The sequence below is a fragment of the Bidens hawaiensis genome, unplaced genomic scaffold, assembly GCF_021521415.1.
Source record: "Bidens hawaiensis isolate Kalapana, Puna unplaced genomic scaffold, B.hawaiensis_p1.1 tig00042902_1, whole genome shotgun sequence".
NCBI lineage: Eukaryota > Viridiplantae > Streptophyta > Magnoliopsida > Asterales > Asteraceae > Bidens > Bidens hawaiensis.
In genome coordinates, this window is record NW_027505809.1 from 105,409 (window position 1) to 129,610 (window position 24,202).

The 24,202-nt window shown below is 38.3% G+C and overlaps 1 protein-coding gene across 1 annotated transcript; it reads left to right on the forward strand.

Moving 5' to 3' along the window:
- Window positions 1-4,141: 4,141 nt before the first annotated feature.
- Window positions 4,142-19,274, forward strand: LOC143615433 (uncharacterized). The gene is made up of 4 exons (XM_077088555.1): window positions 4,142-4,318; window positions 18,241-18,381; window positions 18,470-18,540; window positions 18,905-19,274. Exons 1-4 carry the CDS (start codon window positions 4,142-4,144, stop codon window positions 19,212-19,214), a joined length of 699 nt encoding a protein of 232 aa, XP_076944670.1. The 3' UTR covers window positions 19,215-19,274.
- Window positions 19,275-24,202: the final 4,928 nt, after the last annotated feature.

The following is a 24,202-nucleotide window of genomic DNA, read 5'->3' on the forward strand; positions in this document are numbered from 1 at the left end:
TATCCTCCTTCTTTGCTCTCTTGATTTACGTGGTGATCCACGAACGAGTATTTCTAAAAACCTGCCAGCTTTACCGCGCACACGCTGATAATGTTTAACAATGAGATGCAGCTCTTTATTCTTCAATTCTTCAGATATCTCTTGTGATTCTTCTTTGACAATTAGCTTCTCAACCGGCTTCCTAAATAACAATACTTCAAGCTCCTTAATATCTCTATCGGGGTTAAAATCTCTCTCATTAATATCAGTTAAACCCAATAACTCTTCACCAAATTCACCTCGAAATTCGTCCTCCCAAGAGGGAATATACTCCTCTATCTGATTCTGCAAACCAACATCCTCAAACTCGATCACCGGCTCACTAAGTTGTATTCGAATTTTTAAGCCTGACCAAAACTCATCCATAAAATTCCAAAGCGGTGTACTTAGATTAATGCTATAGACGACACGCATGAAATCAATATATCTCTTCTGGATATGGTATGTAATCCATCATTGCACTAGATGAGTCCTTACAACCAACAACATTCCCCATCCTATCGTATATCGGGCATAATTTGGGCTCTTAGTAACACTACATGAAGATCACTGCAAAGATAAACTTAAACAGAAAAGGATCACTAGCGCTAGAGACTAGCAATAAACAATATATTTAAGAAACAACTAAACTAATTTAAACCAATTAAACTAAACTATATTAACCTAACTCCTATGACTAAAAAAGACTCAAAAAAAAAACAAAAAGAAAAATAAAATAAAATAAAAACTGCTTATAACTCCTATGACTCAAAAAGATTCTAAAAAAACGAAAAGAAAAATAAAATAAAAACTACTTAGACTCCTACGACTCAAAAACAAAACAAAATATAAATAGCACGTATATAGCAACTAAGTCTAATCAAAGCTAATAAAGCAATTGCCAAGAGTCTCCGGCAACGACGCCAAAAACTTAATGTGCTAAAAGTAGTTATATAAAAACACGTTAATCTAGACACTAAGTAATAAATTCTAGACTCTTAAACTTAACTAAACTACTAACCGGCAAGTGAACCGGTCGACTCTAGTACAGCTAAGTAAGCTCGGATATCGAACCCACGAGACTCGTTAAATTACAAAAACTAGCTAAATTAGACTCAACTACAAACGCGAATATTTATTGATATTATTTTTGGGGGTTTTACTAAAGAACTAAGATTTAAACTAAAATTAGACTAATTAATAAAACTAAAAACGACTTAACTTATGACTTGGATTTAACTCAGATAATGATAAACAACCACCTAGGCTAGAATCCCTAATGTGTCAATTATCAAATAGTTGGAAAATGCTAAGTTATGGAACCGGGATCTTAAATTATTCACTTAAAGAAAACCCAAACATGACCCATAACCCTTCTCAAGAAGACACCTATGGATTTCTATTAAGTTCTTAAAAACACCAGTTTAATTAGACTTCCTTACGGTCACTAATTTATTTTATGACAAGTACCTCCATAAGAAATCCTACCTCACAACGCAGAAATCAAAGGTAGTTCAAAGTTTCACTCAACTAGATAAACAAGGCTGAAAAATCAAACCTAGACGGACTCCTTACGAAGAACTAAATCTAGCAATCTTAAACAACCATATAATCTATCACCTCACAGCTATTTAGATTAGCAGCACACTTAGGTCTATTTAATTTATTAATATTGTTCCTATGGCTTTATTGCAAATCAACCATAAACTAGTCAAAAACACACAGTAGATGACCTAATAGAATCCTATCATATGACTGACAATCACCAAGTAAAATGTGAAACAATAAAACTCATCAAACAATCCTAAGCACACATATGCATCGAATAAATAACAAGAAACCTCTTACTTAATCATAAACCATAATAAAAGCAAAGTCCAAACTAAAATCCAATATCAACAAAAGTTCATCATAAACCTAGGTGGTTTAGGGGTTTAGCCAAAAACCATACTCAAGAACAAACCAAATAAATAAGGTTCAAAAACTGAATTCATAAAGAAAACAATAAAATCAAACCAAATAATAATAATGTTTGGCTGAGTAAGTGTTGAACCCAAACGCTCTTTGCTCAAACCAATGGCTTTCTCTTTAATTAAATCTTGCGATTAGTAGCTTCTTTTCTCTTCTTTGCGTGACCTCCAACCAACCAAACCCTTTGATCAAAACCCCACCAATCCCTTCTTAATCTTTCGGCTGCCCAGCTCCAAAAACCCTCTCTTCCAAATTAAACTCCCTCTTCCTCTTCTTTGCTGGATCCGTTTACGCCTATTCCATCTTTTCAATATGGGCTCTTGGGCCCACAATGACCATAGAAGGTCGTTTACATAAGCCTAAGACCAAAAGTTAGTTAAATTGATTTTTAATTATCTTTATTTGTTTTCAACTTTACGGAATTCAATCATAACAACCAAATAAAGTTCTTTTCTTTATTTTTCTTTCTTTTCAATATATTATGATTATTATTATTATTATTATTATTATTAAACAATCCCAAAAGAGTAGATGATAGTTAAATAGAATATTTAGTTAAACATTTACTCGGGTCTCAAGTTTAGTAAAATTACTTCAATTTTGCTCTTTGTTTTCTTAAAATATTAAACGCCCATGTATGAATCAAAACATAATATGATTTAACAAAAACTACCCCAAAGCTACTCAAAAGTGTAGGGAAAAGTTATAGTATTTATATATAATTTAGCCCATATCAATTGGCTGTCTGAGTTTGAAGATCAGATAGTGTGTGTGAGTAGATTGATAAGAGTGAAGTCTTTGGATGGCGGTACGGTGACAAAGAAAGTTCAGGGCTTAACGTCGTTTCGATGATAAAAGCCAAGGGTTTGTTAAGGTGAGGGTGCAATGCCTACCTGACGTATGTTGTCCAAGCTACGGCGAAGACAGAAGAAGCGAAAGATGTTCTTGTAGTGTGTGACTATCCCGGAGGACCTTCCGGGGTTACCACCGGAATGAGAGGTAGAACTCTCGATAGAATTGATACCAGGAGCACAGCCCATCGCGAAAGCTCTTTACCGTGTCGCGCCGTCCGAGATGAAAGAACTAATGTCCCAACTGCAAGAACTCCTCGATAAAGGTTTTATAAGGCCGAGCGTTTCCCCGTGAAGTGCGCCGGTGTTATTTGTTAAGAAGAAAGACGAAAGTATGAGAATGTGCATCGACTACCGGGATTTGAATAAGCTTATGGTGAAGAATAGATATCCGTTGCAACGGATTGATGATTTGTTTGATCAGTTACATGGTGCAAGATGATTCTCACGGATAGAACTCAGATCGGGCTATTATCAGTTGAAAGTAAAGAGGCAGACATCCCTAAGACAACGTTTTGGATGCGGTACAGGCACTACGTGTTCCTCGTGATGTCGTTTGGTCTAACAAATGCTCCCGCAGCATTTATAGATATGATGAATATGGTATGTCAGCCTATGCTTGACAAATCAGTCATCGTTTTCCTTGACAATATATTGATTTATTCAAAGAGCGAGTCTGACCATGCTAAGAATCTGAGAGAAGTATTAGATGTTTTGAAGAAGGAGAAACTGTATGCTAAGTTCTCAAAGGGCGCATTTTGGCTACGAGAGGTACGGTTTCTAGGTCACATAATCAATCCCGAGTGTATAACTGTGGACTTAGCAAAGATTGAAGCGATAAAGATTGGAATACTCCATAAAACCCAATCGAGATACGTAGTTTCTTAGGGTTGTTTGGCCATTATAGGAGATTCATTGAAGGCTTCTCCAAGGTAGCCGCACCATTGAATGGTATAACTCAAAAGAATGTAGCATTTAGTTGGGGTAAGTTCCAGGAGGAATCATTTGAACAACTAAAGAAAGACTCACGCAGGCTCCAATCCTTGTTCTACCCAATGGTGATGAGGATTTAATAGTTTGTGCTGATGCCTCGCATCGTGGGTTAGGTTGCATGTTGATGCAACAAGGGAAGATCATAGCTAATGTGTCCAGAAAATTGAAGGTTCATGAAAGCAAATACCCGACGCATGACTTAGGGTTAGTTGCTGTAGTACATTCCCTTAAAATCTAGATACATTACCTGTATGGTACTAAGTGGTCGTAAGAGTTTGAAGTACTTCTTCGAGCAGAAAGAGATGAATATGAGACAGAGGAGATGGTTAGAACTGATTAAAGACTATGGCTGCGACATCAAGTATTACCCAGGGAAGGCAAATGTGGTGGTCGACGCCTTAAAAGAGGAGAACGAAGAAGTCATCACGACAGTGAAGTGTTTCAAGTTGATTATTAACTTAGATTTCTTTGAAGAAAACAACAAGGTACAATCAGAGGTACTTGGATGAGAGGTTAATGATGAAAGAAAGAATTTTTGGGCAAAAGAATGAACTAAATAGATAACACTCATGGTGTGAAGACCATATTTGATCGGATGTGGATTCCACGTCATGGAAATCTTAGAGGTTGAATCCTAGATGAAGCCCATAAGTCTCGGTACTCAATCCATCCGGGATCTACCAAGATGTATCAAGACCTGAATAAGGACTGCTGGTGGCCGGGAATGAAGAATGAAGTGGTAGATTATGTCAGTAAGTGCATAACTTATTTGCAAGTTAAAGCAGAGCACTAGAAACCATATGGAAAGATGCAGCCGCTGGAGATACCTGAATGGAAATGGGAACACATCACCATGGATTTCATAACTAAGCTACCGCATACAGCTAGAAATCATGATACCATCTGGGTGATTGTGGACTGTTTAATGAAAGGTTCTCACTTTCTGCCTATACGAGAGGCTATCTCATCAGAAACGTTAGCGAACGTGTTCATTAAGGAGGTTGTGACAAAGCATGGAGTGCCATTGTCGATTGTGTCCTACAGAGATACCCGCTTTACTTCAACAATCTGGAAGAAGTTCCATGAAGCTATGGGAACAAGACTAAACATCATCACGGCACATCATCCTCAAACAGATGGGCGATCTGAAAGGACTATCCAAACCCTTGAGGATATGCTACGTGCTTGTATGTTAGACTTTGGAGGAAATTGGGATGATCATCTGCACTTAGCAGAATTCTCTTACAAGAACAATTATCATTCGAATACTGGTATGCCGCTGTTTGAGATGTGTATGGTAGACGTTGTGGGACTCCTGTATGTTGGGAAGAAATTGGTTTGAAAGAGCTCGGAAGATTGGAAGTCGTTTAAGAAACCTCTTCAAGGTTTGATAAGATTAAGGCAAGGATGAAAGCTGCACAAGAGCGTCGGAAGTCGTATGCTGATAAGCGGCGACGACTGTCACACCCGGCCCTGAGCGGCGGAAACAGCCGGGCGCGCACGAGTGGGGATTGATAATTAAGCACGGGCCATTGCAAAACATTCAAAGATTTTTATTGCGCATGAGAAGTTTAGTACAAACACATTACATTGTTCAAAGATTACAAAAAAAAAACATCCAAGTATAAAACTGAAGATTTCCTCGCCATATCCCCTTGCGCGGCGGGTAACCGTGCGCATCGAGGGGATAAAACCAAAATCTTCCAAAAAGCTTGTTTTAGATGTTCAGCGTGTGGTGCTCTAAGTGTGACTCCATGCGCTACCTAGTTATCTCCTGAAAGACACGTAAAAACATTTGAATCAGTATAAACTGAGTGAGTTCACAAGTTTTAGTAACTTGATAAAATCATTCTGAAACATTTCTGGCAACCTCATTAACATCTGCTTGGTAAAATCGTATTAACACATAATTCTGACAATATTCTGATAAAAATCGTTCCGCGGGTTACGCGTGAACAAATTCTGGATACGGTGCTCGTCTATGTAAGTGGCGCAGCCACTACGAGCTAAAATAACGTAAAACCGTCCCGCGAGTTACGCGCAGACGTTTCTGGAAAACTAGGCTCGTCTATGCAAAGAGGCATTGCCCCTACGAGCTAAGGATACTGTCCCGCGGGTTACGCGCGAACAATTCTGAGAAACTGTGCTCGTCCATGCAAAGAGGCATTGCCCCTACGAGCTAAGGATACCGTCCCGCGGGTTACGCGCAGACGTTGTGCCGGAAAACAAGGCGCTCGTCCATGCAAAGAGGCGCGACCCCTACGAGCGGGCTCAACCCCATAGTACTGCCCCATGCCAGGCACTCGTCCATGCAAAGAGGTGCGACCCCTACGAGTGGGCGGATCAAACCAGCAGTCCCTACCCTTAGAGTTCCAACGGTAAAGTGATCACTTACTCGAGTTCTAGCGCACATACATTGAAAACCTTAGATAACCGTTTGCATTGCTCATCATGAAACATAACTTAAACACATAATCGCTTGCATAGCTTGTAAGTATACCATGATAAAACATTATTTAAGTACGTGTCCCTCGCCCCGAAAGCAGTTTAAAAACAGTGAAAACAGTGAAAATAGGGGCTGTGAGACTCACCTGAGGTTCTTGTTAAGGGATTAATCGAGATTCGGGTTTTCTTGGTGTTGGCCTCGGAATCGAAGGTCTAGAATACGATTAAATAACAAGTATATATATTAAGATCAAGAAATAGGAGAATATAAGGGTTGGATAGTAGGTCTCAAGGTTATATTCTCGGCTTACCTAGTAACAGGATCGGAGCTGGAAACAACGGATGCTTGGGAAAGGATTAGTGTAAGTTTGTAGTTCTTTGAAGTGTGTTTTGGGTGATAATTTAGGCTACAAATTTATAGGCAAACTCAAGGGAACACAATCCCTTGCTTTAGGGGATTGAAATCTTTTCATATCTAAATGTAATGATGATAAAGTATGGAAGTTATTATTATTTACTTAAGAGTGGAGTGGTGGATAAAAGATTTTGATTTGATTTGGACAGAACATGCAGGTCTGGGGTTGGTGAGAATAGGGTGGCTGACAGTTGACTTTTCATGTTACAGTGTGCTTTTTCAGGTACTTTTGTCAGTGTACAGTAAAAAGTGGAAAATCTCTGAAACACGCTACTGTTTCCTTTCGGGCGGGAGTAATCTCCTTAACTGGAGAATAGACCAAGTGTTCTGCGCGTATAACTTGGTGCGCATAGCTTTCTGCGTATAGGACATGTCTTTGCTGCGGGTAGGTGCGTAACCTTCTCGCAGTTAGGGACATTTGAGTTTCATTTGTAGATTCTCCAGGTGGTCTTGGTATTTCAACATAGTGATCAGTCATGTTGAAGTCAATTCCATCTTGGAGCTTCAGACAAACTAGCTCTCAACGTTCCCGCCATGCGGGTAGGTTAGTTCCCTTCCGCACGCGCATAAACGATGTAGGATGCACCCGCCTTAGCATCATGCGGGATGGTCAACCCATAGACAACATAACGTTTAAGTTACATGAAAACATAAAGCCAAATCATTCACGCATGGCGCATATAACATATGCTCACGCTGGTTCTTAACATGGTGCGCTCGCGCAGGTTGCACATAACAACTGCACGCGCTGACTAACATGGCGCGCTCGCGCAGGGCGCACATAACAAATGCACGCGCTTAATATTTACAATCACCTAATTATTAGGTTGATTACTTAGCTTATGGGTTTGGGAAATTACCGGTTGTCACATTCTCCCCTCGTTAAAACGAATTTCGTCCCGAAATTTAGGAGACGTTGCTGGCAGAAGCCAGGTTCTGAAAGAGGTGTGGGTATTTTGTGCGCATCTGGTCTTCTCTTTCCCAAGTGAATTCAGGCCCACGCCTCGAGTTCCATTGAACCTTTACTAACTTGATTTTGCTTCTGCGTAACTTTTGTTCTTTCCAATCGGTTACTGCTATGGGTTCTTCTACGAAGTGCAGCTGTTTGTCAATATGAATTTCTCCCAACGGTAAAATCAACGTTTCGTCAGATAAACACTTCTTGAGGTTGGATACATGAAACGTATCATGAACTCCACTGAGTTCGGCGGGTAGACGGAGTTTATAAGCAACTGGACCGATCCTCTCCAGGATCTCAAATGGTCCAATGTAGCGCGGATTTAGCTTTCCTCGCTTACCGAAACGGGGGACTCCCTTCCATGGAGAGACTTTCAAAAGTACTTTATCCCCTACTTGAAACTCCAACGGTTTCCTTCTCATATCAGCATAACTTTTCTGTCTGTCGCGTGCTGCCTTAAGGCGATCCCTTATCTGAAAAATCTTGTCTGTTGTTTCTTGGATCACTTCTGGACCAGTCATTTGCTTGTCGCCCACTTCAGCCCAACACAGTGGGGATCTACACATGCGCCCATATAACGCTTCAAACGGCGCTGCCTTGAGGCTTGTGTGATAACTGTTATTGTAAGAAAATTCAACCAACGGAAGGTGGGTATCCCAACTACCTCCAAAATCGATCGCGCACGCGCGCAGCATATCTTCCAATGTCTGGATCGTTCGTTCGCTTTGTCCATCCGTTTGGGGGTGATAAGCCGTACTCATGTCCAGTCGAGTACCTAACCCCTCTTGTAATGATCTCCAAAACCTTGAGGTGAACCGACTATCTCTATCAGAAATGATGGACACTGGGACTCCATGTTTTGAAACTACTTCTCGAATATATAGTCGGGCTAACTTTTCCATTTTATCAGTTTCTTTAATCGGCAGGAAGTGCGCTGACTTAGTTAGCCGATCTACAATAACCCATATCGTGTCGTAACCCCCAGGTGTCCTTGGTAGTTTGGTGATGAAATCCATGGAGATTTGTTCCCACTTCCACATGGGAATTTCTGGCTGTTGAAGTAACCCCGACGGCTTCTGGTATTCAGCCTTTACCTTTGAACACGTCAGGCACTTACTGACATGTGTCGCGATGGCGCCTTTAAGATTGGGCCACCAATACAACATTTTAACATCTTGGTACATCTTGTCTGCGCCAGGATGTACGGAATACCGCGTCTTGTGAGCTTCGTTTAATACCTGCTCGCGCAGTCCTCCCTTGAGAGGGACCCATATGCGGTTGGCAAAATATCGAGTGTTCCCTTTAAGTTCCAAATTCTTAATCATACCCCCAAGGGATTCAGTTTTAACAAACTCTGGTTTCAAGGCTTCTTGCTGAGCGTCTCGGATGCGCGTAGAGAGCTCTGCGTGAATTGTTAGCTTTAGGGCCTTGACCCGTAGTGTTTTTATTCGCTCCTTTCTGCTTAGCGCGTCTGCTACCACATTCGCTTTCCCCGGATGATACTTGATCTCGCAATCATAATCATTCAACAATTCAACCCATCTTCGTTGCCTCATGTTTAAATCCTTCTGATTGAATATATGTTGGAGGCTCTTATGATCCGTAAAGATTACACATTTCGTACCGTAGAGGTAATGGCGCCAAATCTTTAGCGCGAAGACAACCGCTCCAAGTTCTAAATCATGCGTTGTGTAGTTCTTTTCATTGGTCTTGAGTTGGCGCGAGGCATACGCTATAACTTTGTCTCGCTGCATAAGGACACATCCGAGTCCCTGGTGTGAAGCGTCGCAGTAAACGACGATGTCATCCGTCCCCTCGGGTAAAGATAAAATTGGCGCACTACATAACTTCTGTTTCAACATTTGAAATGCCGCTTCCTGATTCTCGCCCCAAATAAACGCCTTGTCTTTCTGAGTTAGCGCGGTCAGAGGTAGAGCTAACTTGGAGAAGTTCTCAATGAAGCGTCGATAGTAGCCAGCTAGTCCAAGGAATTGCCTCACCTCAGTTGGGGTTTTTGGCGCTTCCCAGTTTTCGATGGCTTTAACCTTAGAAGGATCGACGTGTATTCCTTTCTCGTTTACAACGTGACCGAGAAAGTGAACCTCTCTAAGCCAAAACTCACATTTAGAAAACTTTGCATACAACCTTTCTTTCCTTAACAATTCCAAAATCAACCTCAAGTGTTGCTCATGCTCGGCCTTGGTTCGAGAGTAAATTAGAATATCATCTATAAACACAATCACAAACTTGTCCAAGTATGGTTTGCACACACGGTTCATCAGATCCATGAATATAGCCGGCGCATTAGTTAGCCCGAAAGGCATCACTAAGAACTCATAATGGCCATATCTGGTTCGGAAGGCTGTCTTTGGCGCGTCTTCCTCATGGACCCTAAGTTGGTGGTATCCTGACCGTAGATCTATCTTCGAATAATAACTGGATCCCTGCAACTGGTCAAATAAGTCGTCAATCCTCGGTAAGGGGTACCGATTTTTGACTGTCAGCTTATTCAGCTCCCTGTAGTCAATACACATCCGGAACGAACCATCCTTCTTCTTAACAAACAGTACTGGAGCTCCCCAAGGTGAAAAGCTTGGGCGTATGAAACCCTTATCCAAAAGTTCCTGTAACTGATTGGATAGCTCTTGCATCTCAGATGGAGCTAATCGATAAGGCGCTCGGGCTACTGGCGCAGCTCCTGGGACCAAATCAATTCGAAACTCGATTTGTCGCGGTGGCGGCAATCCGGGCAGATCTTTAGGAAAAACTTCTGGAAATTCGCGCACTACAGGTAAGTCTTCAATTCTTCGCTCATCTCCCTTCTCTATTACATGCGCCAGGAAGGCGTAGTACCCTTTCCTTAGGCACTTGCGCGCCTTTAGGCACGAAATCAGTTTCGTCGCAACTCCCTTTCTTTCCCCTTGAATCATCAAAGTTTCTCCGTTCAACAGTGGAATCCAAACCTGCTTCTCATGACAAACAATCTCCGCGAGATTCTCGACCAACCAATCCATACCTACCACAATATCGAAACTTCCCAAATCTATTGGCAACAAGTTTATATTGAACTCATGACCTCCCATGACTAATACACATTGCTCAGTCCTTTCATTCGCGCATAACTGCCTACCATTGGCTAGTTCTATAGTATAAGGTTTGTCTAGCCTACTGGTCGCTAAGCCCAGGGAGTTTTTAAACTCATGGGATATAAAACTTAGGTCAGCGCCAGTATCAAATAAGACAGATGCATAATGACCGTTAAGCAAAAACGTACCGGTTACCACATTCGGCTCTTCCTTTGCTTCACCCGCGCCGATCACAAAAGCTCTCCCGCGAGCTTGGTTTCCTTTCTGTGGGCAATCCCGACTGAAGTGTCCAGGCTTCCCGCATGCGTAGCAGCTGTCGCTCGATCCAGCTTCTCTGATGCGACAATTCATCGCCTTGTGTCCTGGTCTGCCACATTTGGCGCATTCGATTTTTGCGCATTCACCCTCGTGGTGATACTTGCATTTGCTGCACCATGGGCGAGGCCCGCTGTATCCTTTCCTTGATGGTTCCGCGGCTTGAATCGCGTAAACCCTTGTGCTTTCCTGCTTCTTGGGCGGTGGCTGCTTGAAGTCTGACCCTCGGTGGGAGTTCCATTTCCTCTTGGAGTCAGAGGTTCGCTGCTCGTTCAAGCGAGCGGTCAACATACCCGCACGAACCGTATCCCTTGTAAGGGTGATGGCTCGCGCAACCGCCTCGTCAAAGGTCGGAGGTGCGGCGGCGTTGAGCGGGACTCTAACGACAGGAGGTAACCCAAAGATGTACCTCTCGATTTTCTTTTCTTCTGTGTTTGCCATGTCTGGCACCAGCTGGCAAAGCTCGTTGAAACGATTGGTGTAGGCATCGATATCCGTTCCTACCATGGTGTGGTTCCAGAATTCTTGTTGCAAGCTCTGAATTTCTGCGCGAGAGCAGAACTTTCTCATCATCATTTCTTTCAATTCTTCCCAGGTCTTGTGAAGAGCAACTTCTCGCCCCAAAGTCTTTACTTGGAGCTTCCACCAAGACGAAGCTGCTTCTTGGAACATGCAGGTCGCGTAAAGGACCTTCTGGTTTTCACTACATCCGCTGATGGAGAGAACGGTCTCCATCTTGTCAATCCAATTGTAGAGCCCAATGGCTCCTTCGGTGCCTTTGAACGGCCAAGGCCTACAGGCCATGAATGTTTTATAGGAGCATCCTTTGTTCAAGGCTCCGGATTCGGGTTCTGGGGTCTCGTTCTCTTGGCGACCCTGACTAGATTCGGCCTTGCTGGCCTCATGCGTTGCAATCGCCTGCGCGATTATTTCTGCGAGCCCCTCGGGTGTCATGGTAATTCCCTTGGCTCTGGTTGGAGGCATTCTTTTCATAAAAAGAAAATATAACAAACTTAGCGCATGTACTCAGAGCACATAATGTTCTTATCTCTAGACACTGTGACCCGTGTTCCTAAGTGCGTGTGTGATTTTTCTTTTGAAAATATTCTTTTGAAAATATTCTTTGAAAAATATTTCATGCGATTCCCCAAAGGTTATAGTCTAGGTTAAAAACTTCTTTTCCTAGTTCGCTATAACCAGTGCTCTGATACCAATCTGTCACACCCGGCCCTGAGCGGCGGAAACAGCCGGGCGCGCACGAGTGGGGATTGATAATTAAGCACGGGCCATTGCAAAACATTCAAAGATTTTTATTGCGCATGAGAAGTTTAGTACAAACACATTACATTGTTCAAAGATTACAAAAAAAAACATCCAAGTATAAAACTGAAGATTTCCTCGCCATATCCCCTTGCGCGGCGGGTAACCGTGCGCATCGAGGGGATAAAACCAAAATCTTCCAAAAAGCTTGTTTTAGATGTTCAGCGTGTGGTGCTCTAAGTGTGACTCCATGCGCTACCTAGTTATCTCCTGAAAGACACGTAAAAACATTTGAATCAGTATAAACTGAGTGAGTTCACAAGTTTTAGTAACTTGATAAAATCATTCTGAAACATTTCTGGCAACCTCATTAACATCTGCTTGGTAAAATCGTATTAACACATAATTCTGACAATATTCTGATAAAAATCGTTCCGCGGGTTACGCGTGAACAAATTCTGGATACGGTGCTCGTCTATGTAAGTGGCGCAGCCACTACGAGCTAAAATAACGTAAAACCGTCCCGCGAGTTACGCGCAGACGTTTCTGGAAAACTAGGCTCGTCTATGCAAAGAGGCATTGCCCCTACGAGCTAAGGATACTGTCCCGCGGGTTACGCGCGAACAATTCTGAGAAACTGTGCTCGTCCATGCAAAGAGGCATTGCCCCTACGAGCTAAGGATACCGTCCCGCGGGTTACGCGCAGACGTTGTGCCGGAAAACAAGGCGCTCGTCCATGCAAAGAGGCGCGACCCCTACGAGCGGGCTCAACCCCATAGTACTGCCCCATGCCAGGCACTCGTCCATGCAAAGAGGTGCGACCCCTACGAGTGGGCGGATCAAACCAGCAGTCCCTACCCTTAGAGTTCCAACGGTAAAGTGATCACTTACGCGAGTTCTAGCGCACATACATTGAAAACCTTAGATAACCGTTTGCATTGCTCATCATGAAACATAACTTAAACACATAATCGCTTGCATAGCTTGTAAGTATACCATGATAAAACATTATTTAAGTACGTGTCCCTCGCCCCGAAAGCAGTTTAAAAACAGTGAAAACAGTGAAAATAGGGGCTGTGAGACTCACCTGAGGTTCTTGTTAAGGGATTAATCGAGATTCGGGTTTTCTTGGTGTTGGCCTCGGAATCGAAGGTCTAGAATACGATTAAATAACAAGTATATATATTAAGATCAAGAAATAGGAGAATATAAGGGTTGGATAGTAGGTCTCAAGGTTATATTCTCGACTTACCTAGTAACAGGATCGGAGCTGGAAACAACGGATGCTTGGGAAAGGATTAGTGTAAGTTTGTAGTTCTTTGAAGTGTGTTTTGGGTGATAATTTAGGCTACAAATTTATAGGCAAACTCAAGGGAACACAATCCCTTGCTTTAGGGGATTGAAATCTTTTCATATCTAAATGTAATGATGATAAAGTATGGAAGTTATTATTATTTACTTAAGAGTGGAGTGGTGGATAAAAGATTTTGATTTGATTTGGACAGAACATGCAGGTCTGGGGTTGGTGAGAATAGGGTGGCTGACAGTTGACTTTTCATGTTACAGTGTGCTTTTTCAGGTACTTTTGTCAGTGTACAGTAAAAAGTGGAAAATCTCTGAAACACGCTACTGTTTCCTTTCGGGCGGGAGTAATCTCCTTAACTGGAGAATAGACCAAGTGTTCTGCGAGTATAACTTGGTGCGCATAGCTTTCTGCGTATAGGACATGTCTTTGCTGCGGGTAGGTGCGTAACCTTCTCGCAGTTAGGGACATTTGAGTTTCATTTGTAGATTCTCCAGGTGGTCTTGGTATTTCAACATAGTGATCAGTCATGTTGAAGTCAATTCCATCTTGGAGCTTCAGACAAACTAGCTCTCAACGTTCCCGCCATGCGGGTAGGTTAGTTCCCTTCCGCACGCGCATAAACGATGTAGGATGCACCCGCCTTAGCATCATGCGGGATGGTCAACCCATAGACAACATAACGTTTAAGTTACATGAAAACATAAAGCCAAATCATTCACGCATGGCGCATATAACATATGCTCACGCTGGTTCTTAACATGGTGCGCTCGCGCAGGTTGCACATAACAACTGCACGCGCTGACTAACATGGCGCGCTCGCGCAGGGCGCACATAACAAATGCACGCGCTTAATATTTACAATCACCTAATTATTAGGTTGATTACTTAGCTTATGGGTTTGGGAAATTACCGGTTGTCACAACGACCGATTGAGTTTAACGTTGGTGACAACGTGATACTCAAGGTCTCGCCTTGGAAGGGAATCATTTGCTTTAGAAAGAGGGGAAAACTGAGTCCAAGGTACATCGGACCATTCAGTATCACAGCTCGTGTGGGCGAAGTGGCTTACAAGCTGGATTTACCGGAAGAATTGGAGGGAATTCATTCTACCTTCCATGTTTCTCACTTGAGAAAATGTCTAGCCGATGACACGTCGCATGTGCCATTAATGGACATTGAGGTCGATGAATGGTTAAACCACATTGAGTAGTCTGTGGAGATAGTTGATCTTAAGGTAAAGCAGCTTCGTTGCAAGGTTATTCCGTTGGTAAAAAGTATTATGGAAGCGCCATAAGGGATCAGATGCTACTTGGGAAGTTGAAGAAGAGATGAACAAGTTTTACCCAGAATTGTTCAAGTAATAGTTAGGTTTCGGTCTTTAAAGAGGGTAGACTTGTAACATCCGTAATTTGAGAATGTTAAATAAAAGAAGTTTTTATTATTATATATTGTGTGTCGTTATTTAATTCTGATAAATAATAATGGGACATAGTGGTAGGCTTAGGATTTATGTATGGACTTGAGAATGGTTACGGGCCTAAGGTCCATGGGCTTGGAGTATTTAAACTCCTAAACCTCCTTTAAACCCTAACATTCTCATATCATCATCCTTTGCCACCATACACACCCTCTGAACACACACACAAACTCTTTCCCTCCCTCTTTCATTCAAGATTCAAGAGAAACAAGTTGATTCTTATTCAAGAAACATCAAGCAACAAAACCACGTCTGGATTCACACGAGGTCCAAGAACCAAACCAAACCAAATTCTAGAAAGGTATGCTTTAGATTAAAGATTAGGTTTTTGATGTCGGGTTGTGTTAAGATGCAATGACCAAGAGAAATCAGGTCTTGTGAAACAATAAAAATGTAAACTTGGTTGTAAGCAAGTTACTTACGTTTAGGCGGTACGAAATATAAGTTTGAGGGGCTTTTTTTGGTATTTTTCACAAACTTTTTTAGATTTTCTACAAAATATAAGTTTTATATTTTTTGTTATTTTTAGTATTATGGTTTCTTATATTTGTTTATATATAAATATCTACACACCTTTTATTTTAATTTTTTTTTCAAAATTGACATATTTATGCAAGTATATATTTGTTTATTTATATTTAAATACTTTTATTTATTTAACCTTTTTATAGCTGTAATAGTATGTCGATTTTAAAAAGTTTGTATTTAGTTTTATTTTGAAGTACGATTTTAAGTTAAATTATGTACAATTATTAAATACAAACCAAGAAGTCATTCTCATTTGATGAGCTGATAAGGTGATTAAGATACGAAATATAAAGTATAAAATTTTAGTTGTTCGAAAAAAAAATATACAAACCAATAATTAAAATTAATAACAGATTTTCAACAACCCTCCGTCAATTGAAAAGTTAAAAAAAACAATATAAAATCAATATATTCTCTTTTTACCGCCGAGAAATAAAAGCACAAAAGTTAATTTTATAAATCGTTTATAGTTAATAGAAGTGTAGAATAAAAATGGAACTTGAAAAATAAATATTCTGCTTTTTAAAGCCTAGATACTATTACGGCTATAAAAAATAAAAATAAAATATTCAATCATAATAAATAAATATGCAGTTGCGTAAAAGCTCCGATTTAAAAAAATATTTTAAAAACAAAAGAGTATACGTTTATATATAAAGAAATGTAATAAACCATAACAGTTAGAAAATAACAAAAAGTATAAAACTGATATTTAGTAGGAAAAAAAAAAGAAATAATCATATAAATTAAAAGTTTGTGAAAAATATAAAAAGAATCCTCTCAAAGTTGTATTAACTAACGGTTGATGGATGACGTTAGTGGGTAGGAATAAAAAACTGATAGTTAATTGAAACTATCGTACCATAAAAGCCTAAAATAAACTATTAGACCAAATTAATAATTTTATAAGAAACCATATGAACCAAAACCGATGTTATCTCTAAAAGTAGTGATAAAGTAAACATCATCATTCCAAGTTCATTCTCCATCTCTATAATCACACTAAAAAATCATCTATCATCTCTCATTTTTAATTAAATAATATTTTTTTATACTTTTAACGTTACATTTTATCTCTTCTTCACTCATTATTACTTTCAAAAACCATTAAAAAATTATAAAGGTGAAAAGTATGTTTCTCCAAATTTAACCATACAGTAACATTTTCACTCTCCTCCTCTCGCAACCACTTTTAACCATCTCTGAATATGTAGTCACGTAATATTTAGGTTCTGTTTGTTCTTGATTAAAACGTCTGCAAGGGGCTTGCGTCTACGGGCGCGCAGGCACAAGCTTCTAAAGACTTTTTTTTAAGATCTAAAAATGCTTTTATGGTCCTAAAGAATAAGCTATTGTTCAACTTCTTCACACTTCTTAACATCCTACCAACACCCAATATCTAACACACCACCACCCACCGTGTGTCACCACCACCACCCCCCGTGTGCCGCCACCGCCACCGTCCGCCACCACCACCCACTGTTCGCCACCAACATCGCCACCACCACCCACCGTCGGCCACCATCCCCACCCACCGTCCACCACCAACACCATTCACCACCCACCATCACCACCGTCCATCACCACCACCCACTGTCCGCCACAACCATCGTCCACTACCACTACCCACCACCCACTGTCCGCCACCACCACCCACCGTCCGCCAGCACCACCATCCACCACCACCACCGTTCACCGCCTACCACAATAGTCTACCACCAATCGTCCACCACCACCACTTCCACACTTCGTACACCACCACCAATTATTTTAGCAGTCCACTGATGTTAAATGACTTCTATCTATTGTAATATATGTGATAGGTAACTAATTTTCAGGTTATAAAGATGATATATAGTTTATAAAACAAACACTATTATATATCGGGTTTATGAAACAACCATATCTACCATATGAAATCAAAATCAAAATCAAATTGCGCATAGTTTTTTTCATAAAAACAAAAAGCACCTTAAAGAATGGATTGGAATGCTCTTACCGCCGCCTTCTCTCTCCACCTTCTATATACGATCCGATGAGAGAGATATAGAAGAAGAGCTTTTCTGATCAACAACAACAAATCTAACTTGTTTTATTATCTGCTGGGATCGGATCCCATATGGCGACAGAAACAAAACCCAATTTTGGTAAGATGAAACCCAGCGGCGGAATTCGAGATTCGTCTACACCCAAAACTAAATTCGATTCATCCGTTATCAAGAACAGAGTCGCATCCATCGGTTCCAAACATAAAACAACCACCACCACAACTAAAATCGAGGTATATTCCTTTCACTTTTCATTAATTAGATCCTCAAATCCAGTAATTTTTAAATGTAAATTAGATTATGCATAACCCTCAGTTTGATTCACTTCATCTCACAATCATAAGCATAGAAAATTACAATTGGGTTTAAACAATAAAATTGTGCAACTTTATTTTTATAAATATGAGCTTAAATGAGTTAGGTAATTGGGTGTATACATTAAAAAAAAAAAAGATATGTATAAACCTAGAAAAACAAATTCGGGCCTACCGGAGTGATCAGGCCGGGAGCGGTCACCCTCCCCCCACCCTTCAAACCCGGCAGTGTTTAAATTGCATGTTTGTTAAAAGAGGTTGTTGGTTTTCGTAATTCAGGCTAAAGGGAAATCAGTTGTGAGTTCTTCAAAGACCCAAACAAAAACAACCACAGTTAAAACTAGGGAAAAGAAAGTTTATTCTTTACCTGGACAGAAGTTTGATGTTCCAGAAGAGGTACGTCAACTGTTCTCGTGTGCATTATATGAACCAAGTCGATTATTATTATGATTGGAGCATTTACCTTTTTGCATATGTTTTGCAGCGAGAACCTTTACGGATCTTTTATGAGTCCTTGTCGAAACAGATACCTGCTAGTGAGATGGCAGAGTTTTGGTGAGTTCAATTCTTAAATATTTTCAACTATAACCATATAATCTGGGGTTAATATCATATAAAACCAATACATTTACGCTCAACTTTAAATATGTTGATTTATAACACAGTCATAACTTTTGTTGTCCTGGATGCCATGTAGTTTTTAGTGATGGGTCATGGGAACACCGCTTTAACAAATCGCATTTAAATATTTAATATCAATTTGTATATCTTATAGGATAAAAAATAACTAACCACCTCAACATTTTTGAAAAGTTTACAGGCAAATATGCAGGTTGTTTTTAATGATATTAACTTAATTATCTACTACGTTTTCTGCATATTGTGATTATGAGCATTAAAGGAACTAGTGAATGTGTAGGATGATGGAGCATGGCATGTTGTCACCCGAGAGGGCAAAAAAGGCATTTGAGAAAAAGAAAAGGAAACAGAAGGAAATACGGGTTGGGACACCCGTTAAGTCTCCGCCACCGCCACCGCCACCAAGTAGAGTGGAAAGTGCAAAGAGGCCGCAGCAGTTATCCTCACAAAGTAGAGGTGAAAGTTCAAAGAAGCCACAACCCGTACCTGTGTCAAAGAATGGGGATGCAAAACCAAATAAACGAGTGTTAAGCTATAGCGATGATGATGAAGATGATTTGCCATTGAGCCACAAGAGAAGGAACGCGTAAAACGTTTAACTCAGTTACTTCAAATACATCTTTATAGATTGGTTAAGCATTGTTTAAACCTTTGTTGTTTGATTCGGCCAAGATAATTAATAATGATGTATGGTTTAAAACCTTATAATTAGAAAAATATATACAGATAATTCATTTTAATTCACTCATTAATCTGTTATCATATTGTTATTTTTGAATTTCAGAAGAATCATCTGATGTTGGCGTGACCAACTGTGTGTTTAGATGGTAAGTATTTATTTAGATATAATGAATAATGGAGGAAAGAGGTTGAATCACATCATTTAGAATTAAACATCTAATGGATCACGAGGTTTTCTTCTAAGACAAAGAAGATGTTTGACTAGTAGCCTCCGTTACCTCTCAACTTTTCAACAGCAGTGTCAATTTTATTTTATTTTTGTCGTCTTTTGTATTTCGCTACCTCTGAAATAATATGATTTTACCTTTATTTGTTTAAATCCCAACAAAACAAAACGCTCAAACCGATTCAAGCCCAACCAAAGTTTAAAACTTAACCAAATTAAAAGTCAAAACCAATTAAAACTCATTAAGTTTATTTATACTTTGTAATTTGTTCGTTGTTTGGTTTAGGATTGACAACAATGAGGTCTCAACTAGTTTGTTAAAAAATAAATCTGGTTTAAATCCTTGTGGTTCATTTTCTAAGTTTGACATGTATAAAGATAGTGACATTTTCTGAGATGTATCCGAATGATTTTATTAAGAGAAAGTGGATGTATTTCAGGTGATCTTATGGACTTTTATCACACTTTAAAGGAAAATAATAAATTTGCAAAATTGAATGGAATTTGTGACCTTGCTTGTGTAACGATGGAAACCGGAAAGCACACTACTTTTTCTTTGGTTTATCAAATATTGAAGCTTACGTTGTTTTACCAGTTACATCTTGAAAGATTTTTTTTTTCTAAAATGAAGTTTATCAAGACGGATTTGCACAATCGATGGGTGATAAGTATTTGAACAATGCTTTAATTTGTGCAGTCGAAAGAGAAACGCTTGGTAAAGCAAAAAAAAAAAAAAATGGGATGCATGGCACGATTTCAAGCTTTCAAAAGCCGAAGAGGAGAAATATGCGCCCCATGAGTTTAACTTTAATTTTTAGCTTTATACTTCGTTAACATAGTTCTCATATTAATAATAAGTTATTAGTCAAATATTATTAAAATAATACAAATCGTTAAAGTTTTCATTAGGCTTAAAATAATAATAAAATAATCAAACACCATAAAATAGTAAAAGATATAATAAAATATTACATATTCCCAAAAAATTAAATTATTTAAACTTTATCAATCCCGTTAGTTAGTTTTTAAATTTTCGTATTTTTATTTATAGTTCATGAGGATCGTTCGCTTCGGTTCCTTTGACGTGTTTCGGATTTTATTCTTATTTCCGCTTCAATACCAAAGGTGAGTTTTCTCACACCCTCTTTTGAACGCTTTTACATTTTTTGGGGTAGCATTTATATCCTATAAATTCAAAGCATTTACTATTTCGTTTACAAACTACAATTCGTTACATGGACTTGTGTGTGTACTTGATTACTTGCTTGAACTTACTTGCACGTGGCAGCCTCAATAAGTATGATCATACGCCCCCCTTTGCACTCAGGACCATTTTATTATGAGTGAAAAAGGGCCTCATTATCCTAGTACGTTGGTTGTTACCAACTGGAAATGACCTTACTTTCTCGATTATCTGAGTACGTTGGTTGTTACCAACTGAAAAGGTTACTTGCGCGATTTACACTTGTTCATGGAATTGTATGGTTTTTACATATTTATATCAAACTTGTGTAAACTCACCAAATATTTAGTTAGTTGACATTATTATATATATATATATATATATATATATATATATATATATATGCTACAGTTAATACCGTTATTAAAGGGTGATGCCATGAGAAAGGCACTAGACATAGGATATTTTAAATAAATGGACAAGTTGATTCAAATTTTCTTTTATTAAACGTATTTCTTTGTTTTAAACTTGTGTACTTGAAGTTTGAATAAATTAATGATAATATTGTCACTTAATAGTGTCACATGTGTTTTGAACAATCCATACATCAAACTTGGGCATTTCTACTTAAGCCGGGGTGTTACAGTAGGCTAGTTACAAATTTTTATAACCGGGAATTTCAAATTTTAAATAATAAATCTAAATAAGTAAACTGCTAAAATGACGCATGTAGTGAGAAAAATACTCAAACAAGAGTTCATAAACATTAAACGAAAAAATATGCAGTTAACGGAAAACTTGTGAAATTGTTGGAGAGTAGAGGAATTTACTTTAATTAAATTAGTGGGCATTTGCACACAATATATAATTAATAGATTTTATCTCTTGTATTATGGGGTTTATTTTATATTATTTGAATTTAATATTTATATATTTATATTTGGATTTTAATTTTATTTATTGTAAGAAAGTTAATAACTAATATACTTAAGGTTTGATGATAAAATGGTTTCACAAATAAATGATATGTTATATTCCGGTTTGAAAGCTATCTGGGTTTGGTGATACCCATTACTTGTTTATTTTCTTTATTATAAAATTATTTTTTAATTATAAATAATATTTTTTTTAAATAAAATAGGATATTAATTTTTAGTATATCATGACTTGAGAGAATATTTGTTTTACATTTTTCGTTTTTTAATATTTATTTTTTGGATTTTAATTTTCTTTATTGTAAGAAAGTTAATAATATACTTAGGGTTTGATGATAAAAGGGTTTCATAAGTAAATGATATGTTATAACCGTTTAAAAGCTATCTGGATTCGGTGACCCTTGACCCGCTCATGTTTTTTTACTATAAAATTGTTTATTAATTATAAATAATATCTTTTTCTTTTTAATTTGGATATTAAATTTTAGTATATCCCCATTTTATAGAATTTTCATATCAAATAATTGGTTAGATTAATTTTTAATTTAATGAGATGTTATAACCCGTTTAAGAGCTATCTGGTTTTGGTAAGACCCATACCCATGAATTTGAGTTAAATTAATTAGAGGCCTCCATTTAAAAATCAAACAATATGATGGCTTCCATAAAAGGGGGAGCGACCACATCGCGACACGTAGGATTTTAGTGGTTTCGTTTATAGATATTATAGATAATATGTGATGATATTTCTATTTTTAAAATAATTTCTCAATTAATTCTTCCAACCACTTTTAAACATTTCAAGAGTAGTCAACGTAAGTATTGAAACTAGAAGTCAATATAAAAGAAATAAGCATATGATCATATTGATAAATTTTGTTAATAAAATAAAACACAAACTTAAAAATTGATTGACAATAGGCCACGGAAAACACTAACCCTGCAGGCCATGTGCGTCAATAACAAATTTGAAGTTCATATTTTGGATTCATCATTAATACTTTCGAATGCTTATTTAAATAGAAAAAAGTTAACCGACAAATCATACAACATACCCTGCTGAATTGATGGTGAATGATGTTGATGATTGAAGAAGTCAGAAACTCCTGTAAAAAAACATATTCCAGTGAAAAACTAATATAAAGTTTGTAAAAAGCATAAATCGATTGAATGAACAACTGTTAGTCCCCTATTTTGTATATTAAGTCTTTTGTATTGTCGTGTTTATTTACGTTTATATGTAATCATCTTTTATCTTATCTTGTATGTTTGGGCCTAAGGCCATTCGTAAACAAACCCATTAGGCCCATGGAAATATAATACATAGTGCATGAGACTTGTATTATAAATAGTGTAAGCTTCTCATGCAACTATAACCTTTTGCCATACTTGTTATCTTATCCATCCAATAACTCTCCCACTTTCTCTCTAACTTACCTTTCTCGGCAAATAACTAAACCACAACAAGATTCGAGATCTCGGTTACATAGAGGTGATTTCCGCTAGCCTTTAAAGAGATTGATCCAAGAACTTAGTTGTTTGATCTAGATCATAGGACCTATAACAACAAATTAATCAATCTTGTATATCTAACTTATGAATGAAGATGCTAAAAAAAAACCAATCGACCACAAAAATAGTTAATTGAACAGACACAAACCTTAACGTGCAAACAAACATAAAAAAATCAAACCATGAGAATTGAACAATATGAAGAAAGTTTTTGATACCAAATTAACGGGAGATGATCTTCCAGATTTGATAACTGTTAATAATTTTCAGACAAATTAGAGAGAAAAAATTGACGGCAATAGAGAGACGAAAATAAGAATGTGAATTAAGTTTCTAATATTATAGTTTAAATAATAGGAAGTGAGTTGGCTATTACTAAAAGAAAGGTGATGAAATGAAATCTATGTGACATCCTATGTGAAAGGCCTCAAATGATGCCATGTGGCAAATAAGGCGGAAAATAATAGTATAGTAAGATCAAGAAATTCTAATAAGAATTAGTATATTGGAAACTATTGTAATAGAGCAATAGGAATTTGCTAAGTGTCCAAAAAAATGTTGGTTTAATAATATAGGTAAGCATTTACCTATTTAAAACTAAAAGAATTGAATGAAACTAGAGCAATTAAATAATATATCATATATACCATTTAAAATCGATGAATAATGAAATTAGAGAAATTAAATAATATACCATATATACCTGATATAATGCTTAATATACATAAATCTCGTGTGCATTTTATATAATAATTTATTAGTTTATGTTTGGTTTTATTAGAATTTGTATATTACTAACATATTTGAATAATGTAGGTTCCGGGACTTGTTCGTGGTTAAAAAGGACGAAAAACAAGCTTAAATGAGCTAAACCGGCAAACAGGAGCATCAAGAAACGAACCGGACTAGGAGCGAACCGGACCGGACCAGACCAGGCCACCCCCCCCTAGCCTAGGCGCCGCACAACCAGGAGGAAAAGAGCCCATAGCCCAGCGCGACCACATTAGATTCCACAATGTTCGTTTTTTATGGGTTTGGGCT